Source organism: Salmo trutta, chromosome 2 (assembly GCF_901001165.1).
Source record: "Salmo trutta chromosome 2, fSalTru1.1, whole genome shotgun sequence".
Lineage (NCBI taxonomy): Eukaryota > Metazoa > Chordata > Actinopteri > Salmoniformes > Salmonidae > Salmo > Salmo trutta.
Genome location: NC_042958.1, coordinates 42,006,897 through 42,030,174, shown reverse-complemented (window position 1 = coordinate 42,030,174; position 23,278 = coordinate 42,006,897). Strand labels below are relative to the sequence as shown.

General features: G+C 42.2%; 1 protein-coding gene across 1 annotated transcript in view; it reads right to left on the bottom strand.

Moving 5' to 3' along the window:
- srd5a2b (steroid-5-alpha-reductase, alpha polypeptide 2b) overlaps nt 1–12,895 on the bottom strand; it is a 58,100-nt gene extending 45,205 nt beyond the window's left edge. The window contains exons 1-2 of the mRNA XM_029702228.1: nt 12,837–12,895; nt 6,033–6,370 (exon numbers count right to left, since the gene is read on the bottom strand). Coding sequence (XP_029558088.1) covers nt 6,033–6,325 — 293 coding nt within the window. The 5' untranslated portion in view covers nt 6,326–6,370; nt 12,837–12,895. The remainder of the gene's footprint in view (nt 1–6,032; nt 6,371–12,836) is intronic.
- Between the last annotated feature and the right edge of the window lie 10,383 nt (nt 12,896–23,278).

Here is a 23,278-nt window from a genome sequence, read left to right as displayed (position 1 = left end):
TTCATACAAATATTTACACATGTTAAGTTTGCTGAAAATAAACGCAGTTGACAGTGAGAGGGCGTTTCTGTTTTTGCTGAGTTTACCTGATCAAATGTATTTGTGATCTATGCTATGTAGGAAAAACAAAACGCGCTCTGAAAACAAGGATAGCAGAACACAGGAGTAACAATATTAAATCTCTACTTTTATCCAATGTAAATAACAGAAATTCACATTTTGCTACATACAGGTTGATGGAGCATCAACATCAACCTGTACCTGATCCACTAGAGTCTCTTTTGTAGTGATTCCATTGTTTCAACTGGATCAACATGATTGTCAAACAAATAGTCTCTTGGCATAATACGGGAATAAGGATTTCATTATCAAATAAATGCCTAGCTTTAGCAAAATCCTCATTAAACATGTCAAGTAGTTTATTCTTGTTTGTCACATCCATTGAATTTGAGGTCAATTTCAGTGGAAGACCAAAGGAGTTTGTGTTAGCATTCATGGATTTAATGGTTTTCCATCATTTCGTGGGGTTATTGAGTAGATTGGTAGATTCGTAATAGAAACTAGATTTGCATTTTCGTATTAACAAAGTGCACTTATTTCTCAGTGCCCTGAATAACTGCCATTCAGCCTGAGAATGACCCTTTCCGGCTTTGGCCCATTGTGTACTTCGTTTGTGGATCCAATCAGATAATTCCCCTGTAAACCAGGGATTGTCTCTACCTTTTACCCGATACTTTTTGAGAGGGGCGTGTTTATCACAGATAGTAGAAATAATAGAATGAAAATAGAAGAATGCCTCTTCGATATCTGGAATAAGCGCAATCCTATCCCAGTTGCATGCATAAAGTTCATGCAGGAATTCCTGCTCACAGAACTGCCTAAAATTTCATTTGACTATGAACCGACAGAGCACTTTGTGGATGTTGGTGTCTCTAATGCAAGCAACTGCACAATGATCACTTAAATCATTAGGGAAAATACCAACAGGCCGAGTATTTATGCCGGATTGATTTGATTGTTTGTTAGAGTAACACCAATAAGTGTTGACTTGGAGATGTCTTTTGGATTGATTGAGTCTTGTGACTTGCATTTATAATTTGAGTAAAATGTAGTATATTGCACAGTCCTCTTATGGCCTCGGAGTTTGGAGATAACCAATCCCAGTTTAAATCGCCCATAAGAACCATTTCATCCCCCCCCCACGCATCAGTTCAGCCAGAGAATCCAGGGATTCTACTTTTGCAGATGGAAATCTAAGTTCACAGCTTTCGATAATTGCAGCTTCAATGCTAAAAACTCTAACTGTTTTGGTTTAGATAAACACCTCAGTAATTACATATCTGTCTTTAATATAGATGGCTATACCTCCCCCCTTATTTTGTCTGTCACATCTATAAACATTATAACCATCCTAAGCCTACAGACTGATTTAGAACAGATTTCTTAAGCCAGGTCTTGGACAGCACTAAGACATCTGGGTCAGCAGTGTGTACCCAGACTTGTATCATGTCCAATTTTGGCATTAAACTCTTCACATTAATATGCATCAGTCCCAACCCTGATCTAGTTTTTAAATAATTTGGAGTGGGAAGTTCATCCATAGCCAATGGGTCTGGGTTTGGGTGAATGTTTCCTGATCCATAGCCAATGGGTCTGGGTTTGGGTGAATGTTTCCTGATCCATAGCCAATGGGTCTGGATTTGGGTGAATGTTTCCTGATCCATAGCCACTAGGCCTGGGTTTGGGTAAATGTTTCCTGATCCAGAGCCAATGGGCCTGGGTTTGGGTGAATGTTTCCTGATCCGTAGCCAATGGGCCTGGGTTTGGGTGAATGTTTCCTGATCCATAGCCAATGGGCCTCGGTTTAGGTGAATGTTTCCTGATCCATAGCCAATGAGTCTGGGTTTGGGTGAATGTTTCCTGATCCATTGCCAATGGGCCTGGGTTTGGGTGAATGTTTCCTGATCCGTAGCCAATGGGCCTGGGTTTGGGTGAACGTTTCCTAATCTGTAGCCAATTGGCCTGGGTTTGGGTGAATGTTTCCTGATCCATAGCCAATGGGCCTGGGTTTGGGTGAATGTTTCCTGACACCAAAAACCCCAGTAGGGTTTAGCGGTATCTCTGGTGTAAGGAGATGAGATTGTTTTTTTATTGTTTAGACTACACAATGAGCCATAACCCATGTAGGCAGCAATTAAAACCATTTGTACAAAAACACAAATTTTAACCACTGAATCTCTAACAATTCACTAAAACAAAAATAAAACAATATTAAAATATACTGAGTCACTCTTTCGAAACCTTAAATTCCCTAAAAGCATTTCAGCTGTAGCCTACAGGTCTAGTAGAGTTAGAAACCAAGTGAGTGCCCAAGCATTGTTGTGACAGGGATTTCACCAAGTGTGTGGTTCTGGTCAATGCACCCAGTCGCCTTGCAGTAGGCTGCCGCACAGTGAGGCAGCAGCGGGCCCAGTAGACTGGCCAATCACTGGTGGCGAGTCCACACAGCAGGGGTATCCTGGGCTAGTTAGCCCAGCGCATCTAGACGTTATGTCACAGCACAGATACCGACCTCTGGCTTCCACCACACAGCACAACAAGGCAGCAGAGGAGGCAGAAGTCTACAGTAGAATGGCGAAACACAGTTGAAAAACCTGACCGTTGAGGATTATCCAAAGCTAGTCGGCCCAACGTGTCTAGACCGTCAGTCACAGCGCAAATGTATCATCTCTTGGCTTTCAGGGAGGGCACCACACCGGCTGTATCTCCTCCTGTAGAAACCAGCAGATGTCACTGCTTGGTTTACTAGCGAATTTAACCCTTTGATCCTGAAGGATTTTAGATTTTACCTGATATTTAATGACAACTTTCGCAGCCTATAACGGTTTTGCTAAGTAACAAATTATTTGAACATTTAACCAAACAAACAGTTTGACACAACATGCTCAGCGAAACTGCCCTGCCGCCATCTTGATTTGTCATGAATAGATTAGAGACCAGTCTATCATCAACATGAATAGATTAGAGACCAGTCTATAAACAACATGAATAGATTACAGTCCAGTCTATCAACAACATGAATAGATTAGAGACCAGTCTATCATCAACATGAATAGATTAGAGACCAATCTATCATCAACATGAAAAGATTAGAGGCCAGTCTATCATCAATATGATGGATAGATTAGAGACCAGTCTATCAACAACATGAATAGATTAGAGACCAGTCTATCATCAACATGATGAATAGATTAGAGACCAGTCTATCAACAACATGAATAGATTAGAGTCCAGTCTATCATCAACATTAATAAATTAGAGCCCAGTCTATCATCAACATAATGAATAGATTAGAGCCCAGTCTATCATCAACATGAATAGATTAGAGACAGTCTATCAACAACATGAATAGATTAGAGGCCAGTCTATCATCAACATGAATAGATTAGAGGCAGTCTATCATCAACATGATGAATAGATTAGAGACCAGTCTATCATCAACATGAATAGATTAGAGACCAGTCTATCAACAACATGAATAGATTAGAGCCCAGTCTATCATCAACATGAATAGATTAGAGGCCAGTCTATCATCAACATGAATAGATTAGAGGCCAGTCTATCATCAACATGATGAATAGATTAGAGACCAGTCTATCATCAACATGATGAATAGATTAAAGACCAATCAATCAACAACATGAATAGATTAGAGACCAGTCTATCATCAACATGAATAGATTAGAGACCAGTCTATCATCAACATGATGAATAGATTAGAGACCAGTCTATCATCAACATGATGAATAGATTAGAGACCAATCAACAACAACATGAATAGATTAGAGACAGTCTATCAACAACATGAATAGATTAGAGACAAGTCTATCACCAACATGAATAGATTAGAGGCCAGTCTATCATCAGCATGATGAATAGATTAGAGTCCAGTCTATCATCAACATGAATAGATTAGAGGCCAGTCTATCATCAACATGAATAGATTAGAGACCAGTCTATCATCAACATAATGAATAGATTAGAGTCCAGTCTATCATCAAAATAATGAATAGATTAGAGGCCAGTCTATCATCAACATGAATAGATTAGAGACTAGTCTATCATCAACATGAATAGATTAGAGACAGTCTATCATCAATATGAATAGACTAGAGCCCAGTCTATCATCAACATGAATAGATTAGAGACCAGTCTATAAACAACATGAATAGATTAGAGACCAGTCTATCAACAACATGAATAGATTAGAGACCAGTCTATCATCAACATGAATAGATTAGAGACCAATCTATCATCAACATGAAAAGATTAGAGGCCAGTCTATCATCAATATGATGGATAGATTAGAGACCAGTCTATCAACAACATGAATAGATTAGAGACAGTCTATCAACAACATGAATAGATTAGAGAATAGTCTATCACCAACATGAATAGATTAGAGACCAGTCTATCATCAACATGATGAATAGATTAGAGACCAGTCTATCATCAACATGAATAGATTAGAGACAGTCTATCAACAACATTAATAGATTAGAGTCCAGTCTATCATCAACATGAATAGATTAGAGACCAGTCTATCAACAACATGAATAGATTAGAGGCAAGTCTATCATCAACATGATGAATAGATTAGAGACCAGTCTATCATCAACATAATGAATAGATTAGAGACCAGTCTATCATCAACATAACGAATAGATTAGAGACCAGTCTATCAACAACATGAATAGATTAGAGACCAGTCTATCATCAACATAATGAATAGATTAGAGACCAGTCTATCAACAACATGAATAGATTAGAGACCAGTCTATCAACAACATGAATAGATTAGAGACCAGTGTAACATATCACCATGATGCGTACAGACATGTTTCACAGGTTAATTTGAAAATAATGTTTTTTTTTTATACTGTTATAGCATCACATTTTGACCCTACAGTTTATTGCTCATCTCTGACTATGTTGAAGAACTGTGCACACAAAAATGTGTGTGTGTGTGTGTGTGTGTGTGTGTGTGTGTGTGTGTGTGTGTGTGTGTGTGTGTGTGTGTGTGTGTGTGTGTGTGTGTGTGTAGCTGAAGTCATACTGCACTGAGCTAACATTTGATCTGTCCTTCTTCCCAGCTCCTTTAAACAGTACGGAGCAGGAATACTATATCTCACACACACACGCACACGCCTGCATGCACACACACACACACACACACACACACACACACACACACACACACACACACACACACACACACACACACACACACACACACACACACACACACACACACACACAAACACACACACACACACACACACACACAGGTTGATGTTAATTATCATGAGTCTTCCCCTTAGCCAGGCCAGCTGCAAAGTCAACATTTTCTATATTGTAAAAATTCATGAATACAAAAAAATTACTTTTTGGTCTTAATTTAAAGTTAGGGTTAGGATTAGGGGTTAGGGTTAGGATTCGGCATTAGGATTAGTGTTAGGGTTAGGATTAGGCGTTAGGGTTAGGCATTAGGGTTAGGGTTAGGCGTTAGGGTTAGGGTTAGGCATTAGGGTTAGTGTTAGGGTTAGGATTAGGCGTTAGGGTTAGGCATCAGGGTTAGGGTTAGGGTTAGGCGTTAGGCATTAGAGTTAGGGTTAGGGTTAGGCATTAGGGTTAGGCGTTAGGGTTAGGGGTTAGGGTTAGTGTTAGGGGTTAGGCGTTGGGGTTAGGGTTAGGTATTAGAGTTAGGGTTAGGCATTAGGGTTATGCTTTAGGGTTAGGGGTTAGGCATTAGGGTTAGGCGTTAGGGTTAGGGGTTAGGGTTAGTGTTAGGGGTTAGGCGTTGGGGTTAGGGTTAGGTATTAGAGTTAGGGTTAGGCATTAGGGTTATGCTTTAGGGTTAGGGGTTAGGAGTTAGGGTTAGGGTTAGGGGTTAGGGTTAATTTGCCACAGTCAGTCAGTAACACTCTTTCTCTCTTTACTGCACAGACAGTACAGGGCTAGCAGTACAGTACCTCTGAAAGTAGTGCAGACAAAAGGTCCCCAGTAGCAGGCTGGTCCCCAGGCTGGACTCCGTGTGGTTGGCTGTGGTAGTCATCATCATCAGTGGCACCAGGAGAGAGGGGAGCTCCTGGAGGAACCAGGCCAGTCTAGCAGGCACCATCCTGGGCATGGAGGAGGAGGAGGAGGACAGCCCCAAGTCCAGGTAGCGTCCATAGGGGGCCTGGGTCAGACGCACCAGGTGGCTCACTCCCACCAGGAATAGCACACAGCTCAGGGTGTTGATTAGGTTGTCCCAACACTGCATCGTCAGGGTCAGAGCTCTGCCTTTCGTCTCAGTGCCGACAAGGTCCTAAAAATGACGAGTGGTTCGCACACAAAATGTTTTTTTTTTTTTTTGTATATTCTTTCTTGCTTTTTACAGCAGGAAAATAACACAGATGTGTCGGTGTGTTTGTCACCTCCTTCGGTGTGTCAGAGTTAACGAGGATCACAGGCAGTGAGGCAGATCAATCTCCCTCTCTCAGGGTTAACCAGTCTGCCCAACTCCTCCCCAGAGGAAGCAGCACCACACCAGTCCTCTTTCTGCTGAACTGAAACACCACAATATTTCCAGATCCTTCCTCTGTGTGTGTCTGTTGACTCATGTCATGTTGAGTTCTTGTGAAGGTGTTCATTGTGGGGGGGGGGGGGGGGGGGGGGGGGGGGGTCATAGAGTACCAGTCAAGCTTGGACACACCTACTCATTCAAGGGTTTTTCTTTATTTGTACTATTTTCTACATTGTAGAATAATAGTGAAGACATCAAAACTAGGAAATAACACATATTGAATCATGTAGTAAGCAAAAAAGTTTTAAACAAATACAAATATATTTAAAACTTAAGATTCTTCAAATAGCCACCCTTTGCCTTGATGACAGCTTTGCACACTCTTGGCATTCTCTCAACCAGCTTCATGAGGTAGTCACGTGGAATGCATTTCAATTAACAGGTGTGCATTCTTAAAAGTTAATTTGTGGAATTTCTTTCCTTCTTAATGCGTTTGAGTCAGTCAGTTGTGTTGTAAGAAGGTAAGGGGGTAAAATACCAAGTCCATATTATGACAAGAACAGCTCAAATAAGCAAAGATAATTGACAGTCCATCATTACTTTAAGACATGAAGGTCAGTCAATCCGTAAAATTTTAAGAACTTTGAAAGTTTCTTCAAGTGCAGTCGCAAAAACCATCAAACGCTATGATGAAACTGGCTCTCATGAGAACCGCAGCACGAAAGGAAGACCCAGAGTTACCTCTGCTGCAGAGGATAAGTTCATTACAGTTAACTGCACCTCAGAAATTGCATCCCAAATAAATGCTTCACAGAGGTCAAGTAACAGACACATCTCAACATCATCTGTTCAGAGGAGACTGTGTGAATCAGGTCTTCATGGTTGAATTGCTGCAAAGAAACCACTATTAATGGACACCAATAAGAAGAAGAGACTTGCTTGGGACAAGAAACCCGAGAAATGGACTTTAGACCGGTGGAAATTTGTCCAAATTGGAGATTTTTGGTGTCTTTGTGAGACGCGGTGTGGGTGAATGGATGATCTCTGCATGTGTATTTCCCACTGTAAAGCATGGAGGAGGAGGTGTTATGGTGTGTGGGTACTTTGCTGGTGACACTGTCTGTGATTTATTTAGAAGGCAAGGCCACTTAACCAGCAGGGCTACCACAGCATTCTGCAGCGATATGCCATCCCATCTGGTTTTGGCTTAGTGAGCCACAGGGAAGACAATGTCTTCCCTGTTTTACCAAGAAGGAGTGTTATGGAGTGCTGCATCAGATGACCTGGCCTCCACAATCCCCCGACCTCAAAAAAATTTAGATGATTTGGGATGAGTCGGACTGCAGAGTGAAGGAAAAGCAGCCAACAAGTGCTGACACATATGTGGGAACTCCTTCAAGACAGTTGGAAAAGCATTCCAGGTAAAGCTGGTTGAGAGAATGCCAATAGTGTGCAAAGCTGTCATCAAGGCAAAGGGTGGCTACTTTGAAGAAACTCAAATATAAAATACATTTTGATTTGTTTAACCATTTTTGGTTACTGCATGATTCCATATGTGCTATTTCAAAGTTTTGATGTCTTCACTATTATTCTACAATGTAAAACATAGTAAAAATAAAGAAAAAGCCTTGAATGAGTAGGTGTTCTAAGACTTTTGGTAGTGTATAGATCAGTTTGGAGTATATGATATAAATGTGAATGTGTACCTTGTGAAAGTGTAGCTTTATTAAAGGGGCAGTCTGCACTTTCTACATTCATTTTTGGGAATAGGGTGCCATTTGGGACTCACAAGAGTGATTGTAGTACAGAGCCCCTAATAAAACTAAATGATCCTTCCCCAATGGAGTTCCATATTGACTGGGACTTGTTAATGGCAGGTGTCCCTTTCCATCCAGAAAGCTTTATGTATGTCGTGAAAACAGTGCTAATGTAGCTGACATCCAGAAAGCTTTATGTATGTCGTGAAAACAGTGCTAATGTTGCTGACATCCAGAAAGCTTTATGTATGTCCTGAAAACAGTACTAATGTAGCTGACATCCAGAAAGCTTTATGTATGTCCTGAAAACAGTACTACTGTAGCTGACATCCAGAAAGCTTTATGTATGTCGTGAAAACAGAGCTAATGTAGCTGACGTCACAGTGCTTGCTTAGCCGTTCCACTTCCTTCCTCTCCAGCTCACAGTAAGACTAGATCCCGGGACCTCTGCCTCACAAACACAGGGGACCGTCCTTACTAAAACGTTATAACCAGTTGCGGTACCGAAGAGGATTGGACTCGGCAGCCTAAGTGGAGACATTTCAGGCTGAGGAGTGAGTTTCACAAAGTCCCATCTGCTATATTAACGTTATTCTCTGTCTGGATATGTAGAATGGATGGAATATGTAAGAGTTTCAACAGTCTGCCAAACAGAATTCACATCCCAAATGGCACCCTACTCCCTATAAGGGTAAAATATAGGGATAGTGTAGTGCACTATATAGGGTGCCATTTGGGATGCATCCACAGGACAAAATGACAGGAACCGTCCTCTATCTATCTCTACCAGCATCTCTAAATGGGGTCATTTTCTCTCTCACTCTACCAGCTTTTTGAAATGGGGTCAGTCTCTCTATAAATATACAAGCTTCTCTAAATGGGGTCAGTCTCTCTATAAATATACAAGCTTCTCTAAATGGGGTCAGTCTCTCTATAAATATACAAGCTTCTCTAAATGGGGTCAGTCTCTCTACAAATATACAAGCTTCTCTAAATGGGGTCAGTCTCTCAATAAATATACAAGCTTCTCTAAATGGGGTCAGTCTCTCTCTAAATGCACCAGCTTCTCTAAATGGGGTCATCTCTCTATAACTCTACCAGCTTCTCTAAAAGGGGTCAGTCTCTCTATAACTCTACCAGCTTTTCTAAATGGGGTCAGTTTCTCACTACCTCTACCAGCTTCTCTAAATGGGGCCAGCCTCTCTCTAACCATACCAGCTTCTCTAAATAGGGCCAGCCTCTCTCTAACAATACCAGATTCTCTAAATGGGGTCAGTCTCTCTCTAACTCTACCAGCTTCTCTAAATGGGGTCAGTCTCTCTCTAAATATACCAGCTTTTCTAAAAGGGGTCAGTCTCTCTATAACTCTACCAGCTTCTCTAAATGGGGTCAGTCTCTCTCTAAATATACCAGCTTCTCCAAAAGGGGTCGGTCTCTCTATAACTCAACCAGCTTCTCTAAATGGGGCCAGACTCTCTCTAACCATACCAGATTTTCTAAATGGGGTCAGTCTCTCTCTAACTCTACAAGCTTCTCTTAAAGGGGGTCAGTCTCTCTCTAAATATACCATCTTCTCTAAATGGGGTCAGTCTCTCTCTAACTCTACCAGCTTTTCTAAATGGGGTCAGTCTCTCTCTAACTCTACCAGCTTCTCTAAATGGGGTCAGTCTCTCTCTAACCATACCAGCTTCTCTAAATGGGGTCAGTCTCCCTCTAACTCTACCAGCTTCTCTAAATGGGGTCAGTCTCTCTCTAAATATACCAGCTTCTCTAAATGGGGTCAGTCTCTCTCTAACCATACCAGCTTCTTTAAATGGGGTCAGTCTCCCTCTAACTCTACCAGCTTCTCTAAATGGGGTCAGTCTCTCTCTAAATATACCAGCTTTTCTAAATGGGTCAGTCTCTATACAACTATACCAACTTCTCTAAAAGTAGTCAGTCTCTCTCTAACTCTCCCAGCTTCTCTAAATGGGATCAGTCTCTCTCTAACCATACCAGCATCTCTAAATGGGATCAGTCTCTCTCTAACCATACCAGCTTGACCCATTACTATCCAGACGAGCCCAAAGGCTAGCCAATACCATTGACCCATTACTATCCAGACTAGCCCAAAGGCTAGCCAATACCATTGACCCATTACTATCCAGACTAGCCCAAAGGCTAGCCAATACCAATGACCCATTACAATCCAGACGAGCCCAAAGGCTAGCCAATACCATTGACCCATTACTATCCAGACTAGCCCAAAAGCTAACCAATACCATTGACCCATTACAATCCAGACGAGCCCAAAGGCTAGCCAATACCAGCTTGACCCATTACTATCCAGACTAGCCCAAAGGCTAGCCAGTACCATTGACCCATTACGATCCAGACTAGCCCAAAGGCTAGCCAATAACAATGACCCATTACAATCCAGACGAGCCCAAAGGCTAGCCAATACCATTGACCCATTACTATCCAGACTAGCCCAAAGGCTAGCCAATACCATTGACCCATTACTATCCAGACAAGCCACAAAGGCTAGCCAATACCATTGACCCATTACTATCCAGACTAGCCCAAAGGCTAGCCAATACCATTGACCCATCACTATCCAGACTAGCCCAAAGGCTAGCCAATACCATTGACCCATTACAATCCAGACTAGCCCAAAGGCTAGCCAATACTACTGACCCATTACAATCCAGAGTTGCCCAACTAGCCAATACCACTGACCTATTAGGCCTACAATCCAGAATACTTAGCGCTGTGAGGATGTTGATTAAATAAACTCTAAACATATTCTCCTTATTGATTACCTGAACAATTCACTGTATACCACTGTTATAGCATGTTACCATCTCTCCCATCCATATACCACTGTTATAGCATGTTACCATCTCTCCCATCCATATACCACTGTTATAGCATGTTACCATCTCTCCCATCCATATACCACTGTTATAGCATGTTACCATCCCTCCCATCCATACACCCCTGTTATAGCATGTTACCATCTCTCCCATCCATATACCACTGTTATAGCATGTTACCATCTCTCCAATCCATATACCACTGTTATAGCATGTTACCATCTCTCCCATCCATATACCACTGTTATAGCATGTTACCATCCCTCCCATCCATATACCACTGTTATTGCATGTTACCATCCCTCCCATCCATATACCACTGTTATACCATGTTACCATCTCTCCCATCCATATACCACTGTTATAGCATGTTACCATCTCTCCCATCCATATACCACTGTTATAGTATGTTACCATCTCTCCCATCCATATACCACTGTTATAGCATTTTACCATCTCTCCCATCCATATACCACTGTTATAGCATGTTACCATCTCTCCCATCCATATACCACTGTTATAGCATGTTACCATCCCTCCCATCCATATACCACTGTTATTGCATGTTACCATCCCTCCCATCCATATACCACTGTTATAGCATGTTACCATCTCTCCCATCCATATACCACTGTTATAGCATGTTACCATCTCTCCCATCCATATACCACTGTTATAGCATGTTACCATCTCTCCCATCCATATACCACTGTTATAGCATGTTACCATCCCTCCCATCCATATACCACTGTTATAGCATGTTACCATCTCTCCCATCCATATACCACTGTTATAGCATGTTACCATCTCTCCCATCCATATACCACTGTTATAGCATGTTACCATCTCTCCCATCCATATACCACTGTTATAGCATGTTACCATCTCCCCCATCCATATGCCACTGTTATAGCATGTTACCATCTCTCCCATCCATATACCACTGTTATAGCATGTTACCATCTCTCCCATCCATATACCACTGTTATGGCATGTTACCATCTCTCCAATCCATATATCACTGTTATAGCATGTTACCATCTCTCCCATCCATATACCACTGTTATAGCATGTTACCATCGCTCCCATCCGTATACCACTGTTATAGCATGTTACCATCTCTCCCATCCATATACCACTGTTATAGCATGTTACCATTTCTCCCATCCGTATACAACTGTTATAGCATGTTACCATCTCTCCCATCCGTATTCCACTGTTATAGCATGTTACCATCGCTCCCATCCATATACCACTGTTATAGCATGTTACCATCTCTCCCATCCATATACCACTGTTATAGCATGTTACCATCTCTCCCATCCATATACCACTGTTATACCATGTTACCATTGCATAGCATGGTATAGTGGGAAAATAACAGTGTGTTAGCTGTGACATAATACATCTAATTCATATTCTCCAGGCGAGTGAGTAGCAGCAGACAGAAAGGCAGACAGGCAAACGGGCAGTCAGAGAGGCAAACGGGCATGGCAGACAGGCAAACGGGCAGGCAGACAGGCAAACGGGCAGGCAGACAGGCTTAGGGCACACAGGCAAACGGTCAGGCAGACAAAAAAGGCAGACAGACAGGCAGGCAAGCAGATGTGTTTTCCTCTAAACGACAACCATCCTGTCTCTCTGCTTACAACTCACTTTATTCCTGAGCAGCTGTGCTGTTCTGATAGAGTCCAGGCTGTGCTGTTCTGATGGAGTCCAGGTCCAGCGTTTTGAATCAATCCTTTAGTTTCCCACCCCTAGGTCCCCCTGGACTGGTCCCCATAATCCCCTTCATAGAATCCCATTCAGGGAAAGTAACCCAGAAACCAACCCTCCAGCCTTACTGACCTAACCTGCCCTCTGCAGTCCACACTGTCAAGCTGCTATGATTAAAACATTACATTACAGAGGAGTGCACTAGTCTGGTCCCCTTGATTCCATACAGAGAACCTCAAATAAGTTGTCTTCAAGGGATCAACAATAAAATTACATTCTATTCTATTCCAAGTCCAGCCTGACTTTCCTAACATGTGCTCTATCCTCCACAGTCCTCACTCTCTTTCATTATATTACATCAAATGAAATCCAATTGTATTTATCACATACACGTGTTTATCAGATGTTATTGTGGGTGTAGAGAAACGCTTATGTTTCTAGCTCTAACAATACAGTAATATCTAACAATGCACACAAACCTAAAGTAAAGGAATGTAATTAAGAATATATAAATATTGGGCGAGCAATGTCAGAGCAGCATAGACTAAGATACAGTAGAATAGGATAGAATACAGTATATACGTGAGATGAGTAATGCAAAATATGTAAACGTTATTAAAGTGACTAGTGTTCCATTATTAAAGTGACCAGTGATTTAAAGTCTATGTATGTAGGGCAGCAGCCTCTAATGTGCTAGTGATGGCTATTTAACAGTCTGATGGCCTTGAGATAGAAGCTGTTTTTCAGTCTCTCGGTCCCAGCTTTGAAGAACCTGTACTGACCTCACCTTCTGGATGATAGTGGGGTGAACAGGCAGGTGGCTCGGGTGGTTTTTATCCTTGATGATATTGTTGGCCTTCCTGTGATATTGGGTGCTGTAGGTGTCCTGGAGGGCTGGTAGTTTTCCCCCGGTGATGCGTTGGGCACCACCCTCTGGAGAGCCCTGCGGTTGTGGGAGGTGCAGTTGCCATACCAGGCGTTGATACAGCTCAACAGGATGCTCTCAATTGTGCATCTATAAAAGTTTGTCAGGGTTTTAGGTGCCAAGTGAAATTACTTCAGCCTCCTGAGGTTGAAGAGGCGCTGTTGAGCCTTCTTCACCACACTGTTGGTGTGGGTGGACCATTTTAGTTTGTCGGAGATATGTACGCCGAGGAACTTGAAGCTTTCCACCGACTCCACTGCGGTCCCGTCAATGTGGATAGGACTATTTGGGAGGTATCCAGGGTTTTCACTTTTGTTTTTGTGGCTAATCCTGACTTTGAGAAGTAAACATGAGTAGAACTGGGACAGAACATCCTGTCTTACCGATGTTTGGCCCATAGGAAATAGATGCTCTTCCTTACCGATGTTTGGCCCATAGGAAGTAGCTGCTCTTTCTTACCGATGTTTTGGCCCATAGGAAGTAGCTGCTCTTTCTTACCGATGTTTGGCCCATAGGAAGTAGCTGCTCTTTCTTACCGATGTTTGGCCCACAGGAAGTAGCTGCTCTTTCTTAACGATGTTTGGCCCACAGGAAGTAGCTGCTCTTTCTTACCGATGTTTGGCCCACAGGAAGTAGCTGCTCTTGTTGACTTTGATGTGCTTATCAATGCTCAAACATATTTTTCCCCACCTATCAATAAAATAATTTTATAAAGTAATTTGAAAGTTTTACTGTGTGTGAACTTTCAAATGCATCCTGTTATTATTTAATGTATAATGTGATAGGTATTTTATGACCGGTTATCCTGATTTGAACTCAGAGTTGGCAAAAGTTACCTCGCTAACCATACGTTTGCAATATAATTTAGTCAGCGTTTCAAATGATGCCCTATATAGTGCATTACTTATGAGCCCTGGTCAATAGTGCACTATATAGGGAATAGGGTGCCGTTTGGAATGCACCCTTAAAGAAGAGAGGAGGGCCAGGGAATGCTCATGTCATGTGGAGCGGAACAGGTGAACCCAACAGCAGACTCAGACGAAGACACTGGGATGAAGTAACCAAGGTATTTATTAAAACACGAGGGGAAGGTTGAATGCAGGTCAGGGGAAGCTCGGGCGGGTTGCTGGAAACCAGGTGCGGAGGCTGAGGCTGGAGCGAGAGGTGTGTGGGCGCAGGGTAAGCAGGTCCGGAGGGGAATCCAGGACAAAGTAGCAGGATGATGAGACGTGGAACTGGAGACGGACCAGAGTCAGAGCGGGCAGAACTGTAGCGGACAGGAGAGGAAAACAGTGTCAGGTAAGGTAAAACTGGCACCAAAGGCACACCCGGCTAGAACCATGGACTGACTGGGCAGAGATGATCATCTGGCAGTGTGGAAGTGGTAGACCTGAGTATATGTAGAGGTCTTGATTAAGGAACAGGTTGCAGCTGGTGGGGATCTGCTCTGACTCCAGCATACCTGGCAGGAGCAGATGTGACCGCTCAGATGAAAACAAAAACACACAAGCAGTGTTGAGGGAAGTTACTCTGAACATATAGTTGACCAAAGCTACCAATTTACTTCACACTGGTGGAAGTTAAGCTACACTAAAGCCGTCCTTAAGAATATATCTAACTGAAGTTACTTTGAAAAAAAACAGTTCACCTCATCAAACTACTTTGTAATGAATCTGAAATGTCATAGACTCTCTTCACTTTGGAGTCAGATGTTAAAAGAATGTGCAATGTAGCCTATTAGACAAAAAATGGGAATGAACTACTGAAAACACTACAAAGATTTGAGTTTAGTTCAACTACCACCAAGCTACTGTAGTTAAATTACTAGTTGAACTACAGTGTAGTTCACTACTCCATAACACTGCATACAAATGAACAAATAGTCGAGAGGGAGAGAAACAGAACACATCATCTGGTAAAGGACAGCCTTTGGGTGGTGGAATGTATCACCATGGCACAGATTGTTTCCCTTCACGCCAGAGAAACAGTTTTCCCAGCCCTGCACAGCCTTTAGGTGGTGGAATGTCTCACCATGGCACAGATTGTTTCCCTTCACTCCAGAGAAACAGTTTTCCCAGCCCTGCACAGCCTTTAGGTGGTGGAATGTCTCACCATGGCACAGATTGTTTCCCTTCACGCCAGAGAAACAGTTTTCCCAGCCCTGCACAGCCTTTAGGTGGTGGAATGTCACCATGGCACAGATTGTTTCCCTTCACGCCAGAGAAACAGTTTTCCCAGCCCTGCACAGCCTTTAGGTGGTGGAATGTCTCACCATGCCACAGATTGTTTCCCTTCACTCCAGAGCACCAGTTTTCCCAGCCCTGCATGATCCTTCATACTCCCATCAGAGTACCAAGACAGAGCCTATTTTCCAGGCAGTACTGGTCCCAGGAAGACCAAGAACCAGCACAGAATGCTACTCTATCAACAAGCCTGCGTACTGAATAGCACCCTATTCCCTATATAGTGTCCTATTGGCCCTTGTAAAATATACTGCACTAAATAGGAAATAGGTTGCCGTTTCAGACACTACAGGAGAGTGATCTTCAGCCACCCCTACATTTGACCTGCCTGGCAGCTGCATTTTGTAGCCAACATACTGAGTGATATACTGTCCAGAGCCCTATACAACAGAGCAGGTTTGAGGAGTTAGCGAGGTAACTTTGGACAACTCTTGAGTTCAAATCAGGATAACCGGCCATACGAAAGTGTCTCACCTTTCAGCCAGGTACGTTTCTATGGCAACGAATCGTTCAGAACTAAACTGCTCCGTGGCAGACTGACTCAGGGCTAACCACTTACCCTGACTGAAATGACTGAGCTGCGAGTTGAGGACCAATGAAAAATCAGATTCCCTCCATCTCGCAATGATTGCATCATCGTCCCTTTCATTTGAAGAAGTTAACTAATAATATTTTATTAATCAAATGTTTTTAAAATAATGTTTTTAAAAATAGTAATATTAAAATACCCATCACATTATACATTAAGTAATAACAGAATGCATTTGAAAGTTCACACACAGTAAAACTTTTTAATTACTTTATAAAATGATTTTATTGATAGGTGGGGGAAAAAGGTGTTTGTGCATTGATAAGCGCATCAAAGACGTCATTCACGATACGTAAGAAAAGAAAAACGCCACTTCTAACAGCCTGTTTCACAGCATAGCCTGCTGAATTTTTTATTTATTTAGCCTTTATTTAACCAGGTAAAACCCATTGAGGTTAAAAAAAACTTTTTTTTGCGAGGGCGACCTGGCAAAAAGGAAAAACAGGGAAATAGAAGCCGTGTTCATAAAACATTACAGAAAAATACAAAATAAACACAAAAGACAAAGTGTCACAAGTTAAAGATACAATAGAAGATTAGAAAAAACTGTAGTTATCACAAACAGTGTTGTCGATCAGAGTCTTAAAAACAGACAAGGACACTAACTCCCCTAACTTTATAATCTTCTGAAGCATGTTCGAGGATAAGGGGGCATTATGGGAAAAAAAATGTTTCCCCCCATCTCAGTTCTAACCTTAGGAACAGAGATACAAAGGGAGTTGTCTCATCAATGCTTTGTACACCAAAGTGTACCAGTGCTTTAGCCTCCTGGTGGAGAGAGAGGTCCGTTGTACCATAGCATACAAATCACAGTGATCAAATCAAATCAAATGTTATTAGTCCCATGCGCTGAATACAACAGGTGTAGACAGACCTCACAGTGAAATGCCGAATACAACAGGTGTAGACAGACCTGACAGTGAAATGCCGAATACAACAGGTGTAGACAGACCTGACAGTGAAATGCCGAATACAACAGGTGTAGGTAGACCTTACAGTGAAATGCTTACTTACGAGCCCCTAACCAACAATGCAGTTTAAAACAAATATGGATAAGAATAAGAAATAACAAGTAATTAAAGAGCAGCAGTAAAATAACAATAGCGAGACTATAAACAGGGGAGTAACGGTACAGAGTCAATGTGCGGGGGCACCAGTTAGTTGAGGTGTGACTATGCATAGATGATAACAACAGAGAGTAGCAGCGGTGTAAGAAAATGGGCGGGGGGCAATGCAAATAGTCTGGGTAGCCATTTGATTATCTGTTCAGGAGTCTTATGGCTTGGGGGTAGAAGCTGTTTAGAAGCCTCTTGGACCTAGACTTGGTGCTCCGGTACCACTTGCCATGCGATAGCAGAGAGAACAGTCTATGACTAGGATGGCTGGAGTCTTTGACAATTTTTAGGTACTTCCTCTGATACCGCCTGGTATAGAGGTCCTGGATGGCAGGAAGCTTGGCCCCAGTAATGTACTGGGCCGTTCGCACTGCCCTCTGTAGTGCCTTGCGGTCAGAGGCAGAGCAGTTGCCATACCAGGCAGTGATGCAACCAGTCAGGATGCTCTCGATGGTGCAGCTGTAAAACCTTTTGAGGATCTGAGGACCCTTGCCAAATCTTTTCAGTCTCTTGAGAGGGAATAGGTTTTGTCGTGCCCTCTTCACGACTGTCTTGGTGTGCTTGGACCATGTTAGTTTGTTGTTGATGTGGACACCAAGGAACTTGAAGCTCTCAACCTGCTCCACTGCAGCCCCGTCGATGAGAATGGGGGCTGTGGGTAAGTGATCTAGCATTGGTAATAGATCTTAAAGCACCATGATACACTGCATCCAGAGTTTAAGGTACTTGCTGAGGCCTGCATATAGACAATATCACCATAATCCAGCACTGATTAAAAAGTGCTTTGAACAAGATCCTTTCTGACTAACATTGAAAAGCAGGATTTGTTCCTGAAATAGAAACCCAATTTCAACTTCAGTTTCTTGGTCAAGTTATCAATGAGTTTAAATTTAAACTTTTCATCTAACCAAATCCCAAGATACTTATAGGAGGTGAACCTATCAATTTGCTGGCCTGTTATAGTTAAAATCTACAAGTGACTCCATCTGTTTACTTTCAGGGAAGCACAAGCACAAGTTTCAATTGGAAAAGCTGCCTTTGAATAACATCAAAGGCCAACAGTAAGTCCTGAAAAGCCTTCTCAATATTAGACGCGCTAGAATAAATAATTGTGTCACCAGCATACAGCATACTTTTCTTTCATGTTGATTTCGGGCAAAAAAATGAAATTGTAGGACTGACTCGCCCATGTATTGATGTTTCAGCATTGTCTCAATAAAGTTCGGCATTCGACTAGCCTTGTTCGATATGCACTTGCAGTTACAGGCCTGCTGGAGTTAGCAGTAGGTGGAAGAGCAATATCCACCATTGTAGTACGGATGGAATGTGAAGCTAACTGAAGCTGGCTAACTTTAGCAAAGCCCGACTAGATCTAGCTTGCTTCGTAGTATACCGTTCTGGCACCTACTAGATTAATTTGAACTCCCCATCTTTTGGTCTTGGTCTCTCATGACAGACTGTTAAAGTATGAAGCACCTGCGTCAACATAGCATGGACTTTCCTATTTTTTGCAGCCGTGTAAAATTACATGTAATCCTGCATGAATGCCGATTCTGTTAATCTGATTGACATACCCTTTGTAAACAATAAAGGGGTAAAGGTTGGCCAAACAGAAGGATTAAAAACACTAGGAGGGAGAAAGCTGGTCTCCCATGGTGAAAATATGTTTTTGGATTTAATTCAACCAACACGTTCTGTTCCACACAACGTGATCCAGTTTCCCAGATCAGACCATCAGATATCCTATAGTATAGGATATCTATATATAGCTATAGTAACCCGGGCCAAAAACAAGCTTCCTTTTGCCTGGATCCTAAACCAATAACACCGAACAAGAACATAAACGCAACATGTAAAGTGTTGGTCCCATGTATCATGAGCTGAAATAAAAGATCCCAGTAATGTTCCATACACACAAAAAGCTTATTTCTCTCAAATTTTGTGCACAAATTTGTTTACATCCCTGTTAGGGATCATTTCTCCTTTGCCAAGATAATCCATCCAACTGACAGTTGTGGCATATCAAGAAGCTGATTAAACAGCATGATCATTACACAGGGGCACCTTGTACTGGTGACAATTAAAGGCCACTCTAAAATGTGCAGTTCTGTCACACAACACAATGCTACAGATGTCTCAAGTTTTGAGGAAACGTGCAATTGGCATGCAGGAATGTCCACCAGAGCTGTTGCCAAAGAATGCAACGTTCATTTTTCTACCATAAGGCGCCTCCAACGTCATTTTAGAGAAATTGGCAGTAAGTCCAACCGGCCTCACAACCATATGTAACCACACCAGCCCAGGACCTCCACACCCGGCTTCTTCACCTGTGGGATTGTCTGAGACCAGCCACCTGGACAGCTGTTGAAACTGAGGAGTATTTCTGTCTGTAATAAAGCTATTTTGTTGGGGGGGGGACTAATTATGATTGTCTGGTCCTGGCTCCACAGTGGGTGGGCCTATGCCCGCCCATGGCTGCGCCCCTGCCTAGTCATGTGAAATCCATAGATTAGGGCCTAACGAATGTAAAAATCGACTGATTTACTTATATGAATTGTAACTCGGTAAAACTTGCGTTTTATATTTTTTGTTCAGTATAGTTCAGTTTCACGTCATTATTTCAGAACAAGTTGGGATCCATGCTAGCTAGGCTTCCTTATATGTAGCCAACTTTCCAGAACTTCATCACACTGTATCATCAATTTGAATGTTTCACAAATATAATCCAACATTAGAAAATGTACTTTTCTATTATTTTCTGTTCTAATCTACTACACACACAAAAAAGTGATCCTGTCCTGGGAGCTTTGTGTCCGGACATCCACTCCTGTCCATTGACCATCTTCCATCCCCAGACTCCCTCAGCAGGCAACATATAGAAGCTCATCTAGTATTTACAATTAAGCAATAAGGCACTGGGGGGGGGGGGGGGGGGTATATGGCCAATATATCACAGCTTAGGGCTGTTCTTATGCCGACTGTCTGGACACAGCCCTTAGCCGTGGTATAGTGGCCATATACCACAATCCCCTGCGGTGCCTTATTGCTATTATAAACTGGTTACCAACGTAATTAAAAGCAATAAAATTAAATGTTTTGTCATACAGTAGTATACAGTCTGATATACCACAGCTGACATATGCAATGTTTAAGTGAATGCGGTCTCTGCCCGACGCTGAAACATTGCCTTTAAAAGGCAAATTGCTGACAGTGCAATGGGATTGAATCCTGGCCTTAGTACTGTTGAATTACTCTAATTTAGAGAAAACATTTTATAAAGTTGACAATGAACAAGTATGATAAATGCTTTAAGAAAAAGACAAAACATTTGATTTTCAATCAATTTTACTGTTTTTTTTTGGTAACATGAATCCTACCAACATATTGTCTTAGAGATGCTTTAAATCAGTTTAACCTGAGATTAAAAAACTCCTTCTGGGAAGTTATACTTCAATATATTTATTAATGGAGGTTTAATGTGAATCTGTGGAGTAACTTTCATTCTCTCTACGCAACAGAATACAAAAAGAAAAAACAATAACAATTCAACTTAAGGGGAAAAAAAGATGAATCCTCCTGAACAGGAACAGTAAATTGAGGATCCTCCTGAACAGGGCCAGTAAATTGAGTGGACAGTAAATTGAGTATCCTCCTGAACAGGGACAGTAAATTGAGGATCCTCCTGAACAGGGACAGTAAATTGAGGATCCCCCTGAACAGGGACAGTAAATTGAGGATCCCCCTGAACAGGGACAGTAAATTGAGTATCCCCCTGAACAGGGACAGTAAATTGAGTATCCCCCTGAACAGGGACAGTAAATTGAGGATCCCCCTGAACAGGGACAGTAAATTGAGGATCCCCCTGAACAGGGACAGTAAATTGAGTATCCCCCTGAACAGGGACAGTAAATTGAGTATCCCCCTGAACAGGGAGAGTAAATTGAGGATCCCCCTGAACAGGGACAGTAAATTGAGGATCCCCCTGAACAGGGACAGTAAATTGAGTATTCTCCTGAACAGGGACAGTAAATTGAGTATCCTCCTGAACAGGGACAGTAAATTGAGTATCCTCCTGAACAGGGACAGTAAATTGAGTATCCTCCTGAACAGGGACAGCAAATTGAGGGCCAGTTCCAATTCACTCCCTAGCATTTCCATTTGGCCATATACATTCAATGTTGGTAGATCTGCAAGGTGTTAGCAAAGTGTTAGCCAAGGGGAAGGGGTGGGGAGAGAATTGGTACTGACTGATTGAATACACTTCTCCCCTGCTGAAGTAAGGAGATAACGGGCGATACCATCTCCAGAAAAAGGTAGAGGGGGACAACAGGCGATACCATCTCAGACAAGCGCTCAGAACAGGTCATATACTCTACAGTGGACTGTAGGGCATATTAGGATACATATTTCTGGGCACTAGGTGAGAGCAGACCTACATGAGTAGAATTACATGTCAGGAGGTTAACAGTCTCAAATTAAAAAGCAAACATACTATATGGCTAATAAAAAAATAATAAAACATTTTTGTTGGTATTTTACAGCAGAGGGTTAGTTAGTGAACTGGTTGTCAATATCCCACATGGCACCCTAATCCCTTTTATACGGCACTACTTCAGACCAGGACCCTATAGGGCAGTAACCTGATCCTCCATCCTGATCGCTGCTCTCTCGTTTCACTTCGACTTCAATCTTTCAGAAGTCCGTATATAGCAGAATGTAAGCTTACGAGATCCGGATGGCCGAACGACGCCAATAGGGAAGTGCACTAGATAAGCTATAGGGTGCGATTTGGGACACACATAGTGTGCAGCCCTTTGTTAGCAACTACAATGGTAGAACTTAATATGTTAAACAACGGTGGTAGGTAGTAGCTACCTAGGATGCTATTCTCAGTATGTCCCAAATCGCACCCTAAGGAGGCTGGTCAAAAGTAGTGCACTACATAGGGAATAGGGTGCCATTTGTGACTATGACAGGGTATTACTGCAGAGACATTATAATAGCTTGTTAAGCAGTCAGTCAAAATGTATTTCCTTCTTATCATCAGGGATCACTTTTCCATTTACATTTGCAGTCAGATTACATGAGTACAGGTGTGTAAATCAGATTACATGAGTACAGGTTTGCAAAGAGTGCAAATGTAAAGATTCATTAATGATTATACATTATTTAAAATTGTAATATTCATTTTACTTTTCTCATTCAGGAAAACAGGGTCATATGGAACAAGTCGAGTCCCCTACAAGACCCCCAAATACACCTCCCCTTAACCCCCTACAAGACCCCCAAATACACCCTCCCCTATAACCCCTACAAGACCCCAAATACACCCTCCCCTATACCCCCTACAAGACCCCAAATACACCCTCCCCTATACCCCCTACAAGACCCCCAAATACACCTCGCCATAACCCATTACAAGACCCCCAAATACACCCCCCCTTAACCCCCTACAAGACCTCCAAATACACCTCCCCTATACCCCCAAATATACCTCCCTTAACCCCCTA